Below are 26,046 nucleotides of genomic sequence, written 5' to 3' on the forward strand. Positions count from 1 at the left end.
CAGCTGACACAGACAGGAAGTGTGCGAGTAAGAAACGCAAGGAAGCAAACTGGGGAATCACCGCTGATGGCATTTGTGTCCATTTAGTTTGTGTACTAACCGCTCGGCTATCAGCTCCCCAAGTAGTGATTTGGTAAACTTATTATGTTTGTCCATACATTTAACCATTTTTATTCCATATGAATGAATTTAGTTGTTAATAACTTGGATACTGAAAAACTTGTGAGCCCAGAAAGGCACTAATAGATCAATATTGAGATTGAGATGGAGGGGGAGAGAGAGGAAGATGAAGTGAAGCTAAGGCTCCGAGGGCCGGCCAGTGATTAAGGGATGGGAGGGATGAACACCAGCCACTGAGGGACTAGTGTCTATCTGTGGGAGTCCATGTGAAAGCGGGGCTGAGGAAAAAGCTTGGAAACAAGAACCCACTGTCACGGTATCTTAGCAACCGTCTCAGTCTCCCAGGTGACAGGGACTGACATCATTTCCTGTTGGTTAGTGTGTACACACAGTGTCCAAGTTCTTTGGGGGTGGGGGGACTGCATAAACTGACATGTGTCATTAAACATATGTGAGAGGCTGAAAAGTTCAGGTGCGTCATTCTCCCTTTTCTCTCAGCGCCCGTGCCACCACGAGGTGCACAACAGGCCCGTGTTTGTCGATGTACAGGACTTAACTCACATGCAATATAACTGATGCGAAAGCAGACTGTGGGCATATATGTGGAGTCCATGCCATGTGCGCATGCGGCCAGCCTGTTTGTACGTTATGCCAAGGGAAACATGGCCAACTGATGCCATCTGGTAGGACTACTTGGCACGAGGAGACTCTCTATGGTTCCACAACATATTGGAGTAGTTAAAATTAACACTGTGACACTATTTGGCAGAAAAAGACACCGAACTATCTATTACTGTGTCTATTTCAGTCTCACTCTCTCCCACCTTAAGAGTCCAAGCGGCGTTCACACGGGGGTGGCGGTAGGAGTGCGGACTCATCAACAACAAAACCTCTTTTTAATCACAAACAACTTGGTCTTATACGATGTTTACCTTTATTTCATCTGCATAAAACAACATGATCAATAATTAAAAAAAAGAAGAAGAAATGAGCAGAAAAAGTAAAATCTTAATTTAAAAAAAAAAAAAAAAAAAAGAAAGAAATAACACAGGTTTCCATTCCATGATAAAACTTAGTATCATTTCTAGAATCATGATTGCTTGCTCCATCCTGTGTGTAGTATGGAGGATTAGCGTGCTGATGGTTTGAACATTTACATGAAAAACTAATGCTCACATTGCCTGCCCCTAATTAACTTCAGCTACTCAGTCCTGTAAAAAAAAAAAAAAAAAAAAAAAACTGCTTATGACTTGTTTCCTAATTACGTTGAACATTTGTAGGATTAAAGCGACAAAGCAGACATATGTGTCGAAACTGGAAAATGGCTGCCCAGATTCAAATTGAAAGCCTAGTTCCATCAGATAAGATCCATGAGGACTTCATCCTCCATCATGCTCGAGACCTGTGGCATCCCGGGCTGCGGGACGGCTCCTCTCTGAGCTCCAGACATCATCATCTGACCTGGGATGGGAAGAAAGAATAAAAGAGTTTCTGGAAATGCTTTAAAAACCGAAACAGAGAGAAAAAGTTAAGACTTTAAAGCAGGATAGTGAGAACTAATAGGCCGTGGCACTGCATTTGTTCTCCTTTTTACAGAGACCTACTTTAGAGACACTTTGTTTGAGATAAGTAAACATCAAGGTACTTAACTACTGTGTACAGTGAGTTGAAATGTTTATGCGCTGCAATAAAATGTATTGGCTCAGACATGCAGGATTTCGAAGCCAAGTGCTTCTGTTTTATTTTTTCTCAAAGTAAAATATGAACAACAAACCACAGACAATCGCAGACAAAGATTATGTATATGGAGCCATTTCTATCATCAGGGAAATCTTTGACACCCCATCCACGTGCACTGCCTGATGGCACTGACAGTGTTCAGACTGGGACGACTGCACAGCGGCTGTGTTTTCTGTTGCAAGCGTAGCTTTGTTTTGTTTGTTTTTCTGATTACTTGCGGTACGTGCATATCAAACCACAAAGCAAACCAGTGACTAAAATCAATCCATACTCTCAGAGGGTGTAACAAGTGTTGGATTTCAGTACTCTTAAAAAAAGTCACGTCTACTCTTCACTTTTTCAAACACAACAAATTATTTAATTTATTTACTCCCTATAGAAAGCAATTTGTTACCCCAAACACTAAATTACGTTAGTTTTTTTGTGTAATTTCTAGTTTACAGTAAAGCACTAAAACTCGACAGTAAATTACAAACTCATAAAAACACAAACACTTCTGTCAAAAAAATTTAATTAATATTGTTATTTATTAGGCAAATAATAAACTGAATTCACGAGCCGGCACACTACACTTCTCTGAGATAGAAAACTAATAATTTTTTTAAGAAAAGTAATTTTTCTGCTTTTTTGTAGGTCAGTAAAATTGCAAATTCATGAATACAAACAATAATTCTGTTTGGGCAATTAAAAAAATAATGGATTAACCATTGTAGACACATAAATGATATTGTAATTACCAATATTGTTAATTTAGGGCAGCTGTTAGGGCGGTTCGATATAACGATATATATCGCATGATTATATCATTATAAAATCTATAATATATCGCTAAAAAAAAAACAAAAAACCTTAGAACAGGCTTTTCCCTGCAGCACGCCGTGTAATAAATACAAAGACAATTGCGGCCATTTCAACTTATGTAACACCTGATTCCAGATACAAGCCGCCCAGCTGAAAACACTTCACGCAAGTCGAGTTGCCTGAGATTCACAAAATTTACAGAAAATGTTAAATTTTTGTGATATATATCGTTGTCGGGACGATAAATGTCTTATATCGGGATATGAGATTTTGGTCATATTGCACAGCCTTAGCAGCTGTGGCATAAACATTACACTGGATGGATACACTGGACATATCTGTACTTCCCTATAAAGCATGATCCAAAAAGCCTGTTCATCTCACAGCTTCACATCATAAAAGGAACATTTCAGAAGCAGAGCATTTAATCTCTACTGTCTTTTATTTTTAAAAATGGCCAGATTCTCCATGTTGCGGCTCAGACCTTCTGCCCTCCTTGTCAACCACTTCTGAGTCACGCCACTTCCTACCAAAATTTAACATCCTTTTACCTCTGCCAAGAAGATTATGTAATTAACTTTCTGGAGTCTATCCAGATGTTGGTCTGGGTATCTTTGGAAGTATTCTATTGCCAGACATGATATAATTGGACATCTCTAGTCTTATTTTTACAAAAACACATCAAATTGCAATAAGAAAAATGAAGGACACGTTCATCCTATTTGAACTTCTATCATAAAAACATATATCATATGAACTAATGTGGACCCAGAAATCCTTCTGGTTCCACGGGCTCAGCTCATGCGAGGCATTGAGGGAATTTTCAGGCTCAGCAGAGGCATGCAGTCTCGGACTGCTCTTGTTTTTTTAAGCAATGAAAACATTTAAAGTTTGAAATCAATAGATTAATGCACCAGAACGTGTGCAGACTTTTTTCAATCAATGTGCACAAAAATAAAATGTCACGAATCAAAATTTGCCCAGAACACACACACACACACACACACACACACACACACACACACACACACACACACACACACACACACACACACACACACACACACACACACACACACACACACACACACACACACACACACACACACACACACACACACACACACACACACACACACACACACACACACACACACACACGAATGAAATCTTCAACTCAAACAAGTCCATGAACTTTTGTTAGATACAGATGGCTGCTTTGGTGGCTTTAAAATTTGCTTTGAAAATAAAAGTCTGCAGAAATATCTTTAATGGAACAAAAAAAAGAACTGCTCTTTATTTTTTTTTTTTTCCATATCTAACTTGTTGTCAGTTTCTAGAAATGTGACCTTTAAAAGTTATTATTTTCTTTAGATGTCAAGCTTAATATCCTTCAATGAGCACATTTCCTGACCCGTATTCTAAATGCCTACTTGAGTTAAATATTAGTGAACTCTTTCCACCTCTCTGTGGGATGATTGCTGACCTGCCATGGGTTGCCTCCACTGGCTCTGCATTTGAGCCCCCCCTCCTGGGGCCTGGTGGACCATCTGTTGTCCCAAACCTTGGTGAGACATCATGCCCGGCATGTGAGACACCCCACCCTGCTGCAAGGACAGAGACGCACAACAGTTTCAGAATCAAGCATTTACTACAAGGTAATTCATTCGAACAGCTGACTGGTGCACTCTTACTGGCTGCTGTTGGCTGAGAAGGAGACTGCGAAGCTGTGGATTGGCTCCTGGATTTGTGAGGCGAAGGATGGGACCCTGGGGCGGGGCTTGTCCGCTAGTCGGAACTTGATTAGGTGGAGCGCCACTGACGGGCGGCTGTTGATTGGTTGGTCCAGCAGCTCTCATTGTCATCTGAAGGAATGCCACACAGTTTAAGAGTTAAGTCTAAATATTAATTAGAGTAATGACAAACACTGCTATTTTTGAAAGCAATGCTACGGTTAATAGCAACTGCAGTGGTGTGACAAATTAGAATTCAACATTGTCACATACAAAAAAGCAGTGTTTGTGCAGGCTGACTGAGCATTCACTTGGTTCAAGTGAAGAAAAAAAAAGTTAAACTTGACCTGCACTTATTCTAAAAATGGAAAAATAAGATGAATAAGTTCTGGCTCTCCAAATTACTGGGTGGGTGACCCATAATCTCAGTTTACACACTTGGGGTACCTTAAATACGATCCCCAGCCAACTACAAATAAAAGGAGTTATTGGAGTCTGATATTGGCGACACTACAGTCTAAAAACCTTCAGATGACAATAAAAGACCAATTTCATTAAATTACACAAACATATGCATGCATGTCATCAGTTTAATGTGTTATTTAGCATCAAGGGCATGCGGCCTCAGACGTACTCAACAGGAACTCAAAATGTCAGCACACATGCTGTGACAGGAAATTAGCAAGAAGCTGAAAAATGAAGCAATTATGGAATGTGCAGTTCCTCTAGTGGCCACATGAGGCTGGCTCCGAAGGAGAGTCAATCCCCACAGGCTTGCATGTTAAGATACAACGAAACAGCACTAAAACCAGCGTAGCTTAGCATGAATAGCATGAATCACTCCTGGCTCAAAAAGCTAAAAATTAGGCCTCAAATTTGAGTCTAAAACCAACAGGTGACGTCAACCTCCATTTTTTAAAATTTTTATTTATTTATTTAATTTTATTTTTTAATTTTTTTTTTTTTTTTTTTTTTTTTTTAAATACAGTCCATGTAAATTAGCTACACACCAGGCTGATGCTGAGCAATTGGTTGAGAGAAATAGCTATAGACATTTTCAGACATAAATGTAAGAAAAATCATGAAAGAATCAGGTTGGGAAAATTTCCACAGTCACATTGTAGCAAAGTCCTCTGCAGACATTCACTCTGCCGAATATACTCCATGTGGTTTAAGTGAGGGAGCCGCATTGTATTTTTGAATTCTCATGCACTGTATGAGCAAAATTATTTGGTCACACCTCTTAATCTGTGAATTTGAGAGTTTTCACTGGAAAGGGGAAGCATTTAGGAGCTAGAGTAATTCAGCCACAAAGTCCCAGACAAGATTACAATGTGATGTGTAGGTGGCTGAGGACTTTTGTCCATGTAGTGTATGTTGGATAATGTTGCAGCACATGTGTGAAAAAGGTTCAATACAAGATTCCTGACACCATCAAACAAACGGATGTTTCTTGATTTCCAGGAAGAGAGATGCAATTGTAAGGTAGCTTTGAATGAAGACACAAGGAGCTTTTTAAATCTGTGGTTATATCTAACATTACATACTATATATCGTATTATAATCGATGTAGCTCAGTAAGACCTACAACTGAATTCTAATATTATAATTGAAAGCCCTTGTGAACAACGTAAATACATGTTGGTTAAGTTGAGAGCTACTTTGGGTCTCACCATGTTGTTCTGTCTCTGTTGCTCCTCCATCATAGAGACCTGACTAACAGGGGGCATGCCCACCACCACAGACTGGTCAGATCAGAAGAAGGAGGGAGGGGGAGTGGAGAAGAGTGGTGGAAGTGTGAGGAAAAAAAAGAAAAAAAAAAGGGAAAAAGAAAAAAAAACAAAACAAAAAAAAACAGTGGAGGAAAGAGTTAGCAGCAATGCATGCAGAAATCCCAGGCAGTTCAGGTGTCAACATCAGGCAGTGCAGGAGGAATCTGATGAGGGAAAACAGGCAGACGAGCCAGCACAGAGTGGGTCGATTCATTTACCTGCTGCTGGACATTGCCGTGGGAAACTGGAATAGGACCTGGGGCTCTGTTGATGAAGTTCTGGTTGGGGGGGACCTGATTGGGCTGCATTGGTCCTGCTGCACTGTTCAACTGTTGAATAACCAGAGAAAGCAAGAGACTGCAGTTATTATAACATTTAACCATCTTTAACTAGTCTCCACTCCAACACTGCTCCATCTCTTTAGTATACAACTTGAATGATACCACTGTATTTCACACATTTCACACGCACGGGCGCACACATATTAAAAAAACAAAAACAACAAAAACCCAGAAAGAAAAAACAACCAATCCAAAACCAAAAAAAATGCAGCGTGGGCACCAACTCTGGATTGGTCACTTAAAAGAACCAGACCATGTTTTGATGGTTCAGGAACTGAACATTAGCACAGTGACAGATCCCAGTTACCCCTGTATAGGAAGTCCAAGTCCAAGTCTATTATCCTAGTAGGAACTGCGAGAAACTTATTTAAATCTGTGACAGGGAGACACGTCCAGGTGACTACCCTGTATCGTCTGGTAACACGCTTCAACTGAGTAGCCCTGTTAGTTAAATACAGTTACCAGTCCACCGGTTAATGGCAGTTCTCCCCTTGATGATATGTAAAGTTTATGCATTGCTAGGCTTTTACTTTAGTGGGCTAGAACCGGTTAGAACGATTTAAAAAAAAAAAAAAAAAAAAAAAAAAGTAACAATACTTTATAACCGGTTTAAATCCTTATTGTTTCATCAAGAATCCAAAAAGTGAGTCCACAGTTAAGTCTTTATACCTTCTACAAACTCCTACTTCCCTTTCTCTCTCCTCTTGGGAAAGCCCAGACATGTCTGCAACATCCAACCATGACTCATACAGCCTGTCTGCAGTTACATCACTCAGCAGCAGTACAGAAAAATAATGTAATTCACTGATTACATTTATCATAGTGTAACTTGATTTTAGCCAAATTATTATTTGCATAATATATAGATTTGCATATATAGTTTTCTTGAAGTCTGTGTTACTTTAACGACAGTAAGGCTTTTATCTGTTATCCTTGGGTGGAGAGGGGTCTCTTTTAGAAAACTGACAAAGTTTAGATAATTTAATAGGAATGAAATCCATGGCAGACAGAATCTGTTTGCTGCATCTGAGAATCGTTGATTAATTTCTTGCAGTAGCACTCATAACCTTAAATGCAGATTTAACAGCATTACTAGCAGACGCTCAGGTAATTTCTGAGGAAAGCAAATCATGGTAGACATAATCTGTGAGCTGCAAATGCAAATCCACTGGTGAGTTTCCTCTCCCACAGCCACTAATTCAAACCTGCAATTTTGCACTGTGGTTCAGGTCGTTTAAAAGTTATTTAGCCCGGGTCCTCCAGAAACACAGTCCCTTGGCCCTTTCCTAACCCAGTCCTCCACAAGCTGGCTATGTGACAACAACCGACGCTCCACAGCGCTACTGTATCACTGGATCTAGACTGGATTCAGACTTAAAGATGTAGCTTCGCACATTGTACTAACCACAATTATTACTGCTACAACACAACATCAGTGCTGTGAACCTAACCTATCTTACAACGGTCCCAGCTCTAGCTTCCTGTAAGTGTGTGAACAACCCAAATTGTTCTTCGCATTGATGAGGAGACAACTTCAAATGGATCAATGCTGATATCAGCACATGGCTGTTACAGGCCAGTCAATCCTTGTGTTAGTTTTTCTGACACCTCTTGCTTAAAACCGAAAATGTCAGAAAGCTCCTGAGAGTATATTTATTGTGTAAATCACACTCAAGTGACCTCTGGCCTTTCTGTTCCACTGAAGGTTTCTGCACTCTGAGCTTGCCCTAGGACACCTGTGTTACAGTGTGACAGGTGAACTGCGGCAGTCAATCCTCCCACCTGTCATCAGCTGAGAAAACTTTAAGCAAAGGATTTTTGTATGCATTAGCAGGGACCAAAAAAAAAAAAAAAAAAAAAAAAAAAATCACTAAAATTACTACTAAAGGTTGTTTTTGTAAGAATTCCACTGCCTAACTGTCAAAGGTGCCAAAAATAAATATATAAATAGGCTGTTTAGTTATATTTATTGTGCAAGTGGAAATGAAAAAAAAAAAAGTCCAAATTTAAGTGAATGGATCTTGAATTGAAAACTGCTGAATGCTACAAATATTCAAGCGGCTAAAATTGCTTTTAATTCCCAAATGCAAAATCCAATTAACAAACTGAAGATCAAAATCTGATTAGTGCCCAGATGAAAATTAATGTTTCTCTTCTGTTTATAGGAAGACCACTGTTCAATCTACCATTCTGTCTGGACTTCCTTTTGATAATCGTGTATATGCATCTCCGATCCTCACCCTAAAAGCAAACCACGTCTCGTATGCACAACGTAAAGGAGGGCTGATCCTCTTTCACCAGCATTGGATATCCACTTTAAAGATTTTGCCATAGTTTACACATAACATAAAGTGTGGGATGTCAAATATTATAATGATATCATGAACGTCACCAGCATCGGACTGAAACGGTTCTTACTTTACTGAAACAAGTGGATTTAAAGTTAAACGATTTAGCTTATTTTCTCTTTTAAACGCTAACACAGGGAGATTTAAAACTAGTTTATTTTCTGTAGCTACTATTTAACAGCGTTTACCTAAAAGTGTCACATGGAGACAATCCTAAAGCTGCTGTTACAAGAAAAAAAACAAAAAGGATGTAACACACTTGCTGAATCTGTGTGTGATTGTGCCTACTCAAAACGTGGCTGTGCAGATTGGGCAGATTGTGGGTTGCAGCTTTCTGAAGAACTGCTCATCCAAACAAAATGAGTGAGTGATTCAAGTCTTTTGTCACAGGAATATGAAGGCCAAAGTAAACAAAAACAAATAAAAAACATGGCCAGTTACTTTTGTGAGAGCCAGTTTGAGTGTTGGTCCCTCTTTTTAAGCCAGCTCTTCTTTTTAATACTCCTTCAAAGGGCTGTTTGCAGGTTAATTCTTGGTTCTCGGGTTAAAGCTCAAAGTACATTAGGGTTAAGGTGACGGTTTGGCAAAATTAACTTAGTAAGGTAAGGAGATGCTTGGCTTGGGGACTGTGTTAATGCCAATGGCTCTCCTCAGTAGAAAAAAACGAAAGTAAAATAAAATAAAATAAAGCAAACAATCATCTCAGTGTGTGTATGTGTCCCTCCCCAACTACACACAGAGTGGCTGCAGTCACTCTGGGGGAAACACTAAGAACAGAGAACAACTTTTAGCCAAAATATGAGAACCGCCAAATCCAATCTACCTCAAACTCGACACAGCACTTACTGGGTTCCCTGCAGCACATCCACTGAGGCTGACGGGGATCTGAACAGTTGCACATGAAGAGCAGACAGATGATTTCTTGATCATTAGTACAACTGTTTTTGCACCACTTTAAGTGAAAGAAAGTTGTATGTACTTGTGTCTTGATCCATGCTGAATCATCCAAGTAAGCAAATCTCAAAAAGTTGACTCTGTTGATCTGGACGTAGCGTTTTCAGTGGGAGAAACGTTTCGTCAATCACCCAAGTGACTTCCTCAGTCTCAGCCGACTGCAGGTTTCCCCAACCTTATAAACAGTACATTTGCATAATGACTGAAACTAGCAACATCAACGAACAATGGGCTGCGAGGTCAGAAAAAAAAAAAAGAATTCCAAATGGTCGTAAGTACCATTCACAGAGAGTTGGGGAATGGTGCTTACTTGTATGTTTTGTCCATGCTCATACTTTCTAGAGCCTGTTAAAGTGGATTTTGATCTCAGTGAGATTACCTGTTTAAATAAAGGATTCAATAAGTAAAGACTCACAAGATATAAAAGTGGAACTCTGAAATCTTGTTAATGTGTTCAGGACTCATGAAGCTTCATGTTAACTTCATCTGAACCTTTTGAGTATTTTTTTTTATTTTTTTATTTTTTTTATTTTTTTTTTAAATCACAGAAGAAAGACTTCTTGTTACTTTAGAGTGGTCTATGTAGCCTATCAATAAAGACAGAAGAAATAATTCCAGTCATCAACAACATACATACGAGTATGGGCATGTCACGATCACGATTAATTTATTCCCTTTAAATTAGAACCTATCCAAACAAACAAAAAAACCCATCTAGTCCAAATAAATCAATAATGTTTACAGGTTTTGATATTTTTATACTAATGCTATGAAACCATAATCCATATTTACAGAACTTCATATTTGCTTTATGTAGTTGATGTTTACTGTGTTAACAATGCTGAAAGAGTGTGAAACCACATATTGACTTTCTTTGTACATGTGTGTGCACAGACGGCAAGCAAAAGCAAACAGAGGACGATGATACACCAGCAGAGATTTAACTTCAAGCACCACCAGCTGAGGTGTTTGTTATTTTGGATTTCACGGTTTAAAACAAACTGAAGCCGCCAGCATCGTCTGGAGTGGGGGGGGGGAAATCATATACGATATGCATCTCCAGTTAAACACAGCAACACGAAAACACGAAACCTGTTGCTGTTACTAAGAGAGAGTCTGAATAATTCACAAATATAGCACCTGAAATACTGAAGTAAAATGAACTGCAGTCAGTATCATCTGAGTTTTATCTGCAGAGTCCTGCACTTTAAACAGAAATCAGCCAAGACAGACTATTGCAATATGAGACAAGTGGTAGGTGCTTGAAAAGGCAGAATTTGAAACTGGCAGCGGTGCTCCTGAGTTAGCTGTGCTCTGCGGGTGCTGTAGTGTTTTGTGCGATTCCACACTAAGGGAGAGACGAGGAGGAATGAAGGGTGTTTCATCCCTCCTCCAAGCACAAATTATTAACCAGACACTGAGGGAGAAAAAAACTGATGGAAGATTGGGGGGGGACAAAAAAACAAAAAACCCCCACCTTAACCCATCCATCTTGCTGAATCTGAAGAAATCACCCTGGGATTGCACTAATGCAGGGTATGTTTTCTCACCAACAAAAGCAGTGCAACAAACAGCTTTAGGTCTTTTGAGGGAACTAACAAAACAGCTGCCTCTTTCTGTTCTACTGCCTCTGATTTATCTCCTGTCTTTAACCCACTAACCTGTGAAATCCTGGATCAAGGTTTAGGAGCTTGCATTGCTTTTAAGGGAAAAATATTTAATTTTGTCTTGCAGTGAACAGAACAAACTGCAATCTTGTTCCCAAAGAATGCCACTCCAGGGCTTTACACAGAGAAACCTTAACTACGGGTCCAAATTGAAATTTTAATTATGTTAAGATTGCTCTACCGCTTCACTATTAGCAATGCAGCACTGAATATGTGATGATACACAAGAGGCAGGGGAAAAAAAAAAAAAAAAAAAAAAATTTCATTATAATTTCATGTCTACTGCCTAATCTAAATGCCCTGATGCTCACACACATACACGACTTCAAGTTACATATAAGGCTTATGCGCATTCGCAAAGACATAAAATTAGCGGGGTGAGTAAACAAGCGCTATCATCGCTGATGAGAGCAGACTGCGAGGAGAAATGTGATCCAACTCGTGTAAAACCGACAGCGGGCTTCATTTTTAAAGAGAGACACGCTGCTTCTCTGGCTAGATGCTGCATTGTTTCACAGTTACGCTGCACCTCTCCTCCCTGGATGCTACAAGCTGGAGTACAGCCCTGTGATGGAAAAGACAGCTAATCCAGAGGACACACTTTAAATCACCCCGTCTCCGGGGATGAAGATGAGCAGAGAATGAAATTTCCAAGTCATGTGGACAAAGCAGCAGTGTTTGTAACCTGTAATGAACTCTGCCACAGGAACAGGGAACCTTCGCCAGTGAGATGGAAGGGAAGGAGGTGGGAGGGCAGGCTTTGTCTCTAGACCTCCTTATCCTGTCCATGAAGAGTGACACACACTTTGCCTCCTACAGCACGTCTTATGTAATGCTAACATCTAGACAGCCTGCAAAATTAACACCCCATCTTCTTTGCTTAAAGCTGAATTTCACAAGTTTACACTTTTCACATTATACCAAACATAGCACAGCAACTAGTGTGAATGTTTTGCTTTCACCTTGCTGTACAGCAAAATGACATTACCTCTCAAAGGTACCATAAAATAAGACAAGGTTTTCATCTTTCATTAGTCTGAGGATTATTTTTTATTTTGATTATCAAGGTAAGAAAATGTGGGAAAAATGCTAATCACAGTTTTCAAGAGCTTTAAAATTCCTGCTCCTTTCGTCCTGGAGGATCTTAAACCTGAGATTATTCACTCGTCTTCTGTACGGGACTGAAGAAACAAGCAGATTTTACCTTTATAACCTAATATCATCCAAACCAGCTTCTTTCTATGAGCAATGAAGATCTAAATCAAAGGTCACAAACCAGCATGTCAAAAGGACCAATCCACCCTACTTAAGGGATTTGCAAAGTGTGAAAATATCTGAAAACTAGGACTTTTTTTTAATTTCTGCCTGTATTTTGCACCACAAACCGGTGCCAGAGGTGGGGGTGCAGGTGCTCTAACTATGCTGGTGTATAAAATGCTAAAATCATAGCCTAGTGAGCTGCAATAAATTGGATGAGGGCTGTGGAGCAAATCAGGACCCGATTCAGAAAGAGAAGAACACAATCTAGCAATTTATAAATGTGAATCATCACGTTAACTTGAAAGGTCCACAGAAAATGTATTACTCATCTTTTCCTGGTAGTCTAATCGTAGACTGCATATGTGCCTCCACTTCCTCTCATTTCCCAAAAACGAAGCTAAAACCAAAGGAGGCTGCCATCTCTCATTGTTGGATGCCCAGACCTGACTCCACGCCCCCCCCCCCGAACATTTTTACAAGTCTCGCTGCTCCAGTGGTGATGATGGCCTCTGCTGTGGCTGAAGGCCACGTACACACAGTGTTGGGAAGGTTACTTTTAAAATGTATTCCACTACAGAATACATGCCCCAAAATGAAGTTTGAGTAACGTAACGGAATGCGTTACAATGTGAGTAACGTATTCTGAATACTTGACCCGCTACAATATATTGTCATGCTTTTTACAACTACATGAATGTACTACTGCTGTGTGATTTACTACTATTACTGAAGGCTACTCACTACCGAGCTAACATTGTTAGTTCATAGACTGCTTTCAGAACTGCGCATGATTATTTGCAGCTAGCGGGTTGTTAATGCTATCCATCAGGTCTAACGCAGTGTTGCCAACTTAGCGACTTTGTCGCTATATTTAGCGAGTTTTCAGACCCCCTAGCGACTTTTTTTCTTAAAAAAGTCGCTAAAAAAAGACGTGAAAGCGTTGCATCGCTTTTACTCTCAACAAGCAGCGGTGCTGTAACACAGTCAGTTCTTCTTTTACTCTTTTACTCTTATGCTGTTTTGTGGATCACAAGGTTTAAAACTACTTATAAACACACACACACAAAGTAACTCCACCAGAGTGCCTATTTCGGATCACTTTTGCCGGTCCAAGCCCGGGTAAAGGAGCAGGGTTGGAATTGTGACATTAAAAAAACCAATAATTGCTAAAAAAAATTTAATTTGTAGTTCTAAATAAACTCTAAATGCATTTAGGACGTTTTTACTCACTTTATGTCTCTTCCACAATGTTATTTTCTCTCCAACAACATAGGTTACAATTATATTAGCATGACCAATTATGCAAATTAGGTGATGACGTCATTTAGCGACTTCTAGCGACTTTTAGGACAGCCAATAGCGATTTTCCTTACTGAGGAGTTGGCAACACTGGTCTAACGGTCTGCAGTCTATAAACTAACCTCAGCCAACGCCAGCAAACAATGTTAGCTCGGTGGCGAAAAGCCTTCAGTAATAGTAATAAATCACACAGCAAAAGTACATCGAAGACACATAGCCCAGGTAGCTAAAACAACTAAAAAAAGGTAGTTGAACTAGGCTAACGGTTAAGTTCTTAAAAAGAACTTACTTCCAGATGTTTCTTTAGATTGGAGGTGGATTCTTTTGACGCTGAGAGCAGCTTGTTGCTGGCGAACGGTCAGATTTTTGTCCATCCCTTTCCTCTTCACATATGAAGTGGTGTCGGAATTTCCAAGTAAGACATGCATTACTGCCCGTGCACTGTTGGTTCTGTTGTGCTGGTTTCGGGTCCATTGTGTAACTGACGCCACCAAAATTAACAGGACGCTTACATTAGAGCCTTTTATTTCGTGTTTTATTTGGGTTTCGGCAATGCGTGTAATTACCAAAATTTGAGAGGGGATAGCCTAACATATGAAACAGGAAAAGACCGCCCTGCAATTCATTCATTTCAAAAAAGTAACTGCATACTACTAGTCAACTGTAACGGTATACAGTTACTCATATTTTGTATTTTATATACGTAACGCCAGTACATGTATTCCGATACTCCCCAACGCTGCTTACAACAAGGTAAAGATATTAACCAGCCACAAAGTCACACTGGACTATGCAATATCAACTGTCAGCCCTCTAATATTTAGAACACATACACCTACTGCCTCCTCCCCCTTTACAAGTCTCAAAAAGCACAAAAATGGCTACACTCAGCAACGGCAATAATGCCTCCAACAGTGGAGGATCTTTTCTTTTAAAATATGAATACAAATTATGAGTTCATACCACCACTGAATCTTATGTGGTAAACATAATTATCCCTGCCACACACACACACACACAGTTGTGATATCAGTCAGCAGCTGCACAGTGTCTCCTCCTCCTCTCTGGTGCTGGCAGTTTGATAACTACAGAGGAGCCAGAAAAAAAAAGGTTTTAGAAATTCTTTTTTTTCTAATTTACTAACTAATCTCAAGATCATGTTGCCTGTCCTCTTTGTTTTCAGACAGTCTCAATAAGAGACATGAGAAGTGCTTGATTCCTAAAAATCATCCCAAACAACACATGTGCAATGCGTTTTTAATGAACAAGAGTTTAACAGGAGCAAAAAACCTCAGTGAAATGCAAAAGTTTACAAATTAAAACAAATTAATTTTTTCACTGACGTGAACAGGTGACGCATGCACGTTTAAGTAGGTTAGTTCCACAAGCTTAAGACACAAAAGCAGCCTGATATCAGACGTAACAAGCACTTCGTTGCACTCTGACTGTCGTGTCTGGAGCCAAGCAAACACAACAGAACAGAAGAGGAAATAGTGCTTATACATTCACTGGCCAATTTATTAGTTACAACTTGCTAGCACAGGGTTGCACCCCGTTTTGCCTAAAGAATTGCTTTAATTCTTTGTGGCACAGATTCAACTAGGTGCTTGAAATTTTTCTCAGATTTTGCTGCATATTGACATGACGGCGTCACGCAGTTGCTGCAGATTTGTCAGCTGCACATTCGTGATATGAATCTCCCAATCCACCAAATCCCAAAGGGACTCTACGGGATTGATTTCTGCTGACTGTGGAGGCCATTTAAGCACAGTAAACTGACTGCAATGTTTGCTGGAAGCAGCTGTCAGAAGATGGGTGCACTGTGGTCACAAAAGGATGGACACGGTCAGCAACAGGTATCATCTGGTGTTGCTAAACAACACTAAACTGGCACTGAGAGGTACAAAGTATGCCAAGAAAATATCCCCTACACCAGTACGCCACCACCACATACCTGAGTGGTTAACACAAGGCAGGATAGAGCCATGCTTTCATCTTATTTTGTGCCAAATTTCAACCCTTCCACTGCGACATCAAAGCACAACTTGACTAATTAGAGCAGGCAATGTTTTTCCAGTCTTATGTAACTTTGGTTCCCTGCTCTTAGCTGACGGGACTTGGTGTGGTCTTCTGCTGCTGCTGTAGACCATCTGCTTTAAGGTTCTCTCTGTTCTGCCTACAGATAAGCTTTTCAGTATGTTACTGTTGCAGTCATATCAGCTTGAAGTACTCTGCTCATTTTCCTCCTACCTTTGACATCACCAAGGCATTTTCACCCAGTGAACTTCCACTCACGGGATATTTTCTTTTTCTGACCATTCTCTCAGCAGTTTCTGAAATACCATGTAGTAGCAACAACCATGCCACATTCAGTCACTTGTAACACCTTTCTTCTTCATTCTGATGCTCTGTTTGAACTTCAGCAGGTTGTCCTGACTGTGTCTACATGCATAAATGCACTGAATTGTTGCAATGTGGTTGGCTGATTAGACATTTGCATTAACAAGCAGTTGAACATGAGTACCTATTAAAGTGGTCGGTGAGTGTCTGTTGACTCAGCAGGGCTAATATTAAATGAGAAAAGTGGATAATTTTCCATCATTGTTAGAAAACACAACAAAGAAAGGGAAACATTTGAATGTGCTATTTATAGGCCATTATGCAATGGCGTTAGTGGTCTGACCCACTCCAGATTAAATTGGACTGCTTGTGGCCCGTGAGCTAAAATGTGCTGGGTACACCTGAATTAAATGAAAGCTGGAAAAATTTGGACTATTATTCCTGAAGACTTTTGTATTCATGGTTTCTGTATTTACGGTCCCATATAAGTGCATTATTTGCTGTCAGTTTTAAGCATACCTCCAAACTCCATTTAGAAAAATAAACTGAATCAATATATGAAATTCAGCTGTTTGGTCTTTGCTTACCATGCTGGTTCAGTTTTGAGTGTTTCACTCTTAATAATTGATACCCAACAATGGTTTTCCCCTCTGTGACTTTGATTTAATATAAATATTTGATGTTAAAGAGAAATATTTAATATTTGAAACTGAGTTTACAAGAGCTTTAAACTACTAAGAGACTAGCAAAGTCAGAGCCAAATTCTGACAGCCCTAAAAATACTTGGAAACAAACAAAAGGTGTGATAGTTTCATCACACACAATCTCAGAGCTGAGTAAAGCACTTAAATTAGGGGCAATTAAACCCTTAATATTTGATGTTTTAGCCAGTTATTAATCATTAACGTGAAATAAACAATTATAAAGCAGTAACTGTGCATTATCCCAGCATTTTGAAATAAACAAACACAGCGCCGATTACTGCAGAGGCCATTGTGTTGTGGTTGAAGCAAATTCGACATAAAGAGCTCTTATGCTTTGCACCTATATTTGCCTTCAGTTAAGCAGCGATAATGAGGTGGGAGTGCAACAGTCAGCTAATGTTGCAGGAGCTAATGCCTGTAGTAGAGTGGCTGCTGTGAAGATACCAGGCTCACTAAATGAAATGTCAACAACAATGCAACTTAATGCCTTAAACAATGCACCTCAATTCCCCGTCCAATCTCTAAAATACCTCCTCATTATCACCTGCTTTTGGTCTCCCCGCTGCACATGTTTTCTACCACACTGAAACCTTCCTCTCTCTTCCCACAAACTCCACTTCCACTCACCGCTCTGTGCTGCTGGACCTGTTTGTGGCTGGTGATGACCTGCCGGATGCCGTTGACGAAGCCACTCTGGTCGTTGGGGATGAGGCCCATGAATATTCTCTTCTTGGATGAGTAAAGCAGCATCAGCACCCGCACTTCACAGGGCGAGGTAGTGTGGGGGAAGTGGACGCAGCCAGCCTGCAGAGGGTCACAGGGCAGATTAAGACCCTGACATGGGACACTGTTGTAATTATGTGATGGGCTCCGGCTTGGGGACATAACCTTCTCCTAAGCTCCTTTGCCCAATCAAACATGCCAGTTTTATAAAGTGAATGCAAATGATATTAATTCACACTGTTCTTTCCCTGGGCTGCAAATCAAATTTAGGCAAAGAGGTAGAGCTCAGCTGGACCGAATGCCATTAATGCCTCCGCTATTTCTCAAAGGTACCAGCAGATTAAAAATAAACCACACTAACAAAAGTCCTATCATTATGCTACCCCTTTGGAAAAGGATCACAACTAAAAGCTTTTTTCTTTTGTTTAAACTGATGACAAATAATGTTTTAATGATGTTGAGCTTTAAAAGAAAGAGTGGCCTAGAACCCCCTCTAGAGTCTTCACCATAAAACTGCAATACAGGTTCACGCTCAGTCCATCTACTGGGTAGAGGTGGAACCTGCACGCAATTTGCACTCATGCAAAATAAATTGAGGTATGCTGAATGATGGAGAAGAGCGGGGACAAGCAGAGGACACACATTCCAGGTTCAGAGGAAGGCAGAGGGAGCTCGAAAACTTACAAAACCATTGGCCATAATGCGGTACAGGCCTTTCAGCGACTCCACGTCTTTGTTCGTGAAGAGAAACTGAACCATCCGAGAGTTTCTGAAGAGGTGACCTAAGGTTGTCTACGGAGAGAGCAGGGGGGGATATGCATCATTCATTAACGCGTCACTGTTGCACATAAACAAAACAAAAGAAAACAGTATAAACACATGGTCTCACCAGCAACTGCTGTGGAATTAGCTGCATAATGAGCTTCTGTGGCCACTGGTCTGTGTTTCTGTTTAGAGACAAACGTGCAGAGTCACGGCGTGAACAAAAACATTTCACCACTTTTAACATCCAGGGTGTCTGATGAGCTACTCACAGATTTTCTCCTGGGTTGACGTGCACCTGACATGGCAGGGATCGCGTCAGCTTGGTGGCCGAATCCATGGATGAGGCTTTAGGTTTCTGCATGGGTAACAGAGGGGCGAGTGTGAGACAAAAAGAAGAGGGGAATTTAGAAAATTTGCTTTAAGAACTCGTCTAGAAGGGCACAGAAAACATTACTTAAAGCTCACAGAAAGCTTATTCCAAGACATTTGTGTGATCTTTCAAACCACGGCCGACTCACTTAAACCAAAATTAAAATACAGAGTAGGCAGACTGGATGTAGTTAAACTGTGAAAGTTCTTGTGGCTGAGCACATTATGTATCAAGTTTAGTGTGGACATGGAGAACAAAGAAATCAGTAAGAGTGCAGAGAGAACAAATATATTTTTAACACTTTTATATAAGAATTCGCACCTCTAGCCCAACTTCAAAAAAGACCTGATGGTGTGTTCTTACTGTCCCTGAGAAAACAACTGAAAAAGCCCAAGTTCAGCCTGCAGAGTGGACGAGATTTTTACTCTTTCACAAATAATTAAAGGGAACTGGGAATTTTCTATTTTGGTCTGCATTTTAAGTCTGGGAAAAGCTTAAAAGTGCGTTGTTGCAGCCAGTTTATGGGGTTCATTGTCGATAAGGCTGTTACAATATTAGATGTTCACTATAGAGCTATGATGGCCAAAATAATTTATACCAACTAGAACAGTTTTTGAAATCTGGGAAAAGAAATGAGTGAACAATAACATAATTTTATAAGTCACATGAACTTTTAAACTTAATTATTGTGGTCTTTTGCAAATGAAATGCACTCAAAAAAAGCCCTTAAAGGAAACCTAAAATGCTCAGGACATTATTATTCTTGCACTCAGTCGATTTGCAAGATTCAGTTCAAAATAATTCTTATTTATTGTTTTCTGGGCTTTCAACCTAACAGATGATCCTCTATATTAAAAAAAAAGCAGCTCTTTCCCTTCAGTTTAAGACAGTTTTTTTCTGATTGGCTGCCACTTAAAAATACAAGGTCTGAACAGCAGATAGGTGGGACACCATATGAGGAATATCCACTTTCTCTGACATCATACAAAAGATAAGGAAAAACATAATATATTCCCTTTAAGCAGCCAAAGGCTAGTGCCATTGAGTTCTATATTTAAGAGGAGACAGAAAGAACAGATCTCTCTAAAAACAATCACTAAAGGCCAGACAAAAAAAAAAAAAAAAAAAAAAAAAAAAAAACAACAAAAAAAAAATTTATATTTGATTTGTGTGTGAATTGTGCCTTAAATAACAGATTTTTCACCATAGTCAGATCACTCTCAATTCTGAGTTTCAGACAGTCTGATACTGAGCATTTAGAGCGGTCTGAAGCAGAGCTTCAGGCTCATCAGGATTACGTGTACATATGCTGACCTCATTATTGAAACCATGCATTCAACGCTGCAATACAGAACAACTTTAACCATAACTGTGCAAATTAAACAGACAGTTATGGTGCTGGAACATTTGCAGTATTATCACGTGTATTACTACTAATAAATCATTAAATTAATTAATTGATTAATTAAAATATCAGGTATTGTTAACACTAGAAAATCTGAACACCGTAAAATTTCGAAAAGTGACCGTTATGCATCTCTGTACTTATCAGCACACGCAACTCTCAATAATTTCCAAAATATTCAGAGAGCCCAAAGATGTTACTTGGAGAAAAATGACTGTGATTGCAGTTCACAGGACCCTAGTCAGTTGTTTTGTAGGCTTAAATACCTCACAGCTTATTCAGTGTGAGCAATGAACTCCCAAAAGAGTGTGCGTTGGAGTGGCACCGTTCCTATTTGGTGAGTAATGTTGCCATTTTGGATGTGTTTGACCATCCAACATTCAATTTACACCAGAATGCTCTGACGGGTATCTGGGATTTCAAGTTGGCCTGGGAGCAATTGGAGAATATTGCTGAGGAAAAGGATCTGTGGGCTGCCCTGCTCAAGCCTCTGCCAGTGACCTCAATCAGAAAAAGCAATTTAAAGAAATGGATGGACTTTTAAGACCTAAACAAATTGTCAAGAATTAAAAGGAGGGGGCTCTCTCCAAGCACATCAATGCAGCAATCCCACTGGGAAAACTGCCAGCACTCGTCTTCAGTGCATCAATACAAGATCAATGGTTAATCTATCACATATTAGTCAGGTCTACTATAGACCATTACAAATGTGTTGTGCTGCAGACAAATGGGTTATTTATCTCCAGGGCTTGCTAAGGTGGAGAAGAAAAGGAGCCAGGAATGTGGACAGTAACAAAACAATCTAATCTGCTTTAAATTAGAGGTGGATTTAAAAAGTGTGTCAGTAAACCACAGTGGAAACCGCAAACACCCCACATTTTAGACAAGAAAAGCTTTCATAGAATAACAGATTGAAATTCAGCCAAAAACAGAACATACCATATTAATAACACTGTACTCCGAGCAAGCGCCATCCAAGTGTGCTGGCAGTCCTTGAGAGTTTTTATCAACAACCATTTCTCCAAATGAGTTTTAGTGTCTGCATTGTAATTGTTCTCAACATTACAGATTGCGCCACAGAAGAATCACGTACAGAGCTGAAAGCCTGATGACTTAACTGCAGTAGGAGGCAGCAGATTAAGAGCAATGTTTCATGCTTCTAATTTGTCCACTCAGATCATTTGTGACGGTTTTGTATTTTCATAGACAAGATTTAGATTCTCCAGAGCTTCTTCATTCTTATTCCTGTCCGTTTAACCGACTTGGATAATTTTGACAAACAGAAAACGGGGGCTGGAGTCGATGCAGGGAATTGATCCGAGTCTGTCCACTAAACACAAACACTGGAAGACCTCATGAGTGTCGCATAAAAGGCATTAACATCCATTTTCCTGGCTCAGCAATGCAACTGTAAACTGAATCGATTTGACCTTGGGCAAAAACCAATAGAAGTAGGACAATAAAATGATGTGCAATTAATCAAGCTGTACAATAATCAATGGCAGGTGGTTATTAAGACTTACTGCTGTGATAGGTCCTAGACAGCGGTAGGGCAAGTCTCAGACTGTGCTGGTTTTTATTCTAATCTAATACAGGCTGATTTACAGCAGGGACATCTAATTCACTTATTCTGAAGATAGTTTCAAAAAATACTTATCAATTACAAAAGGACAGAAAATATAAAGCTGAGTCTAGGAGCCAGTTAGCTTAGCATTAGCAATGGAAACACAAGGAACCAGGTAACTTGTCTGTAGCCCCTCTGAAGCTTGCAAAGACGAAACTTTTTAGATAACAACATAAAAATTTTGCACATTAAATAAATGCAACATAATGTCTGTCTAAACCAAGACGTCCAAGGTTCTTTTTTTAAGACAGCTCTCTTCTGATTTGCTCCTTCCTACAAACAGAGGGTTTTGTGCATGAGATGTGAGGATATGAGGAACATCTGCTCTCACTGACTTACAGAGCCAAGGGCAGTGTTGGGTAAAGTAATGCATTAGATTACCCTCCAGCTGAACTAAGCAACACACGTTAGTATTACATTTGAGGTAATCAGTTATTTACTTTGTTTTTCCAACCTGTAACTCTTTAATATCTTTCCATATTTGCCTTAATTAGTTTATTTTTGCTGTGACAAAAAGAAAACATTTCTGTTCTCCTCAGACTCCTTTGCATGCTGCAGCACACCAGTAAAAAGTATCAGACAGAGCAGGAAGTACTTTCATTGTTTACTAAAGTATCGGTCAGCTGCTAAAAAGCTCTATTTCACATTTTAAAGAAACATCTGCAAGCTGACTGGTAAATGGAGCTCCACAGTGTACTGGTGGTGAGGCCCACTGAGGAGGAGAATGATTAGCTGTTAGCAGTTTTCCCAGACCTCTCTTGTCTGAACTCTGATGACTTAAGTGATTCTTTCCTTGATAGTTTTACTTTCTGATCACCAAGCTCTCAATAAAAGTAAGACATCCATTTATTTCCCATTGAATGAACATTAACTCAAAATCAAAGAATCTGTTTTACCTCTTGCCACTCAAGAACGCCAGTCCAGGCCACTACTTTATTGGTGACACCTTGTCCTTGTGTAATTGGGTTTGGATTGACTTGACTTCCAGGCTGTAAGGAAATTAGAGGATGTTATCAATACAACACTTTTCCAGGAATAAAGAATTACTTCTCAACTCATAGGAAAACCAAGTATTTCAATAGTAAAACATAATTCTTTAGAGCTGATCGAACTACATTATTAGATGTAAGCTTTGACTCATTTTAGACAATTGAATCTGTTAAAAAAGGAACATTAATAAATGAATTGGAAAACGAGGGGGAAAAAAACGCTACCCACAATGATTTTCTAGGGAATAGCGACTCTTATCTGGTTTTGATCTGATAGTAGTAGCATTTAAAATTCATTTTGATATTAGGCTTCAGACAGTGCGCTGGTCTGAAAACTCAGCTCAAGGCTGCTGCTTGCAGAGCATCACCAAGTAAAGTCCTAAGTCTTTCTAAGTGAAGCAGGGCTATTTACATGTGAGAATGTCAGTATGACTTAATCTTTGATAAAGTTTACAGGGGTGAAAACAGCAAATTACACCTATAACCCAATATTTTTTCAGCCAACTTGAGAGTATATTTGACCCACAGAGGCTGATGCTCCAACCACTCAATTAGACCGATTTATTGCTTCCTTAATCAGCAGTTTTCAGCTCTGTGTTGGGATAATTGGATGGGGGTTTTTCCCCCCCCCAAAGATCAATTAGCCTTTTCACAAAATAAACCTGGATTAGGAAACACAATATGCCACTGGAACATGGAATGAAAATGAACTTCTGTATGCAGAGTACTGTATACGTCTTCAGCATTAGTCCAACTGTTTTTTCCTCCCTTTTCTTTTCTCTGGGTTTGAACAAAATGTGTAAACAGAACAGAAAAATAAAGGCATGAATATGACTCAGGTGTACAAAAACACCACTGCAATTAATCTGATGAAAGTGTTTTGCAATGTGCAACTGTCAGGACAAGTCAGCATTGGAAATAGGAATATATACACTTGGAGGCCAATGTTTCCAGTGTACTGGACAACATGGAAGTAGTTCTTTAGTTACATGATATCACGATTGATCGCCAATATCCCCTATATAGAAAAACACTTCTTGTTTTTAGTAGGGATGTGTGCAACTATACGACTAATTGTCACTACTCAGCACCAGACGTACTACTCATTTAATCCAAGTCTTGTTAAGATTTTAATTGATGTGAAATACCAGTAAATTGTTGTGTCCTAAATGTTATGCAGATATCTTATTGCACCATTATTGTTAGTTCTTTTAAAGGTGAAAGAATGAGCTCATGGATACAAGTGGAAAAAATTAGCTTTCTCCAAAGGGCAGATGGGCTTTCCCTTAACAGTATGGTAAGGAGTTGAGTCATTTAGGAGGGGCTCCGAGTAGAGCCGCCACTCCTCTACATTGAAAGGAGTCAGCTGAGGTAGTCCTGGATATAAAGTTGTTCGGCCAGGCATGTCCTACTGGCAGGAGGCCCCAGGTTGGGCCCAGGACACATTAGAGAGATTATATCTCTTGGCTGGACTCGATGTTTCCCTGGATAAGCTGGAGGAAATGGCTAGCAAGAGGGGGGTCTGGGCTTTTCTGCTTGGGCTGCTGCCCTGCAACCCAGCCCCAAATAAGTGAATTGCTGGATGGTTTATCGTTTTGCTATTTTAGATTTTAAATTATATTAAAGAGGTTGTCATGAATTTTAGAGCAGCGTGCATCACATTCCACACTTTTTGGTCGCAGTTTATTCGTTTTTTTGGATGTTAATTTGTCACCTTTTATTAATATATGAACGTCTTGTAATATGTTTTCAGACCCTATCTAATATCGGTTTATTTAAAGTGTTTTTCTTCTTCATTGTCTGAAGTATACTGAGTTTGTCATCGGTGGTCAGACCCAGCTTCACTGAGTCTGTCTGAGCTACCAGCTTTGATCTCTGCAGCTTTGGTTTTTCCAGGGACACATTACAGAGCTATGGTTCTTCTTATCTAACTCTTAGCAACACAAGAAATACGAACAGTTTCCCAAATGTAAAAATAATGCATTTATTGCTTTGTTTGCAAATTCCTGTATTTCTAACCCTTAAAAGGGGGTTGGAAGTCGAAAAAGGTGCCACAGAAATGCTACTGTGACAGAAATTACCATAGTGGGCGGTGCAGATGGTTGCGTGGTCTGATTTCCAGAGGGTTGTGGCTGCTGAGGGAGTGGCTGTGGCGGCTGGCTGGGCACTGGCTGTCCTGGGGGTGGGACTGGCTGCTGATTGGGAGTAACTGGTTGGATTGGCGTATTTACCGTACTCACTGTTGATAAGCTCGGCTGAATGGGCTTCCCTACAGGGTGACTGGGAAATGGAGGCCCTTGGCCCATTCCTGGGACTGAAGGAAGGAACGAAGGCATAAAAAGACAAGACAGACATAAAAATGCATAAATCTGAACAATAATATCCATATGAATATGCCGTAAGGTTAAACACCAAGGCATAATCACACATGGTCTATGTAAACACAGACACACTGCAAGTAAAAGCTTGGCTAGTATAAATTGTTCACAAAGACCCAAAGAGCCCTCTGGTAACTCACAGCGATTCTTCTGGCTGTTGGCTGCCTCCATGACCATCTGTGCAGCCACCTGAGCAGGAGTCAGAGGCGTATTCTGTCAGCGGGCAGATTAAAGGAAGACAATGCTTGGTAAAACGTTTTAAGGGAAGAAACATAAGCACCACTGTCTGAAACCCAGCCAAAAGCAGGCAGCACGAATTAGTCTCCAGCCAGCTTTACACTATATGGCTGCTTGCCCATTACCTGATAAGGAGGGGTTGTGTTTATTGGTGGAGGGGGCTGTGGAGTTCCAACAACAGGCTGACTACTAGCCAACACCGGAGGAGGGATGACAGGTTTGTGCGGCCCGGGTCCTCCACCTGCAGAAACTAGAGAGAGACGGGGAGGTAAGCTCATAGTCTGTACATAAAAGATGGCTGCAGCCATCGGGACATCACCCATTGTTTAGTGAAGTCCAGTTGAAAAGGTACAAGCGTTTTTTTGTTTTGTACTTCTGACAACTGGAAGCATGATATGTATTTATGAGTCCGATCACAGAGATGTGTCGGAGTAACCTTGAACAGTAGCTAAGTCTTTAGAAATTCCTTTAAGAAC

General features: G+C 40.0%; 1 protein-coding gene across 2 annotated transcripts in view; it reads right to left on the reverse strand.

The window, feature by feature from the left end:
• Positions 1-1,035: 1,035 nt before the first annotated feature.
• med25 (mediator complex subunit 25) overlaps positions 1,036-26,046 on the reverse strand; it is a 30,623-nt gene continuing 5,612 nt past the window's right edge. Inside the window, exons 8-20 of one of the 2 annotated variants that reach the window (XM_031750861.2) lie at positions 25,696-25,820; positions 25,474-25,546; positions 25,037-25,269; positions 22,863-22,955; positions 18,837-18,922; positions 18,692-18,749; positions 18,487-18,594; positions 17,707-17,883; positions 6,385-6,495; positions 6,068-6,139; positions 4,356-4,526; positions 4,148-4,268; positions 1,036-1,581 (exon numbers count right to left, since the gene is read on the reverse strand). In XM_031750861.2, the coding sequence (XP_031606721.2) occupies positions 1,478-1,581; positions 4,148-4,268; positions 4,356-4,526; positions 6,068-6,139; positions 6,385-6,495; positions 17,707-17,883; positions 18,487-18,594; positions 18,692-18,749; positions 18,837-18,922; positions 22,863-22,955; positions 25,037-25,269; positions 25,474-25,546; positions 25,696-25,820 (1,532 nt within the window). In that variant the 3' untranslated portion in view covers positions 1,036-1,477. The remainder of the gene's footprint in view (positions 1,582-4,147; positions 4,269-4,355; positions 4,527-6,067; positions 6,140-6,384; positions 6,496-17,706; positions 17,884-18,486; positions 18,595-18,691; positions 18,750-18,836; positions 18,923-22,862; positions 22,956-25,036; positions 25,270-25,473; positions 25,547-25,695; positions 25,821-26,046) is intronic. The other variant, XM_031750868.2, reaches the window with a different exon arrangement.

The sequence above is a fragment of the Oreochromis aureus genome, linkage group 4 (assembly GCF_013358895.1).
Source record: "Oreochromis aureus strain Israel breed Guangdong linkage group 4, ZZ_aureus, whole genome shotgun sequence".
In the NCBI taxonomy this organism is placed as follows: Eukaryota; Metazoa; Chordata; class Actinopteri; order Cichliformes; family Cichlidae; genus Oreochromis; species Oreochromis aureus.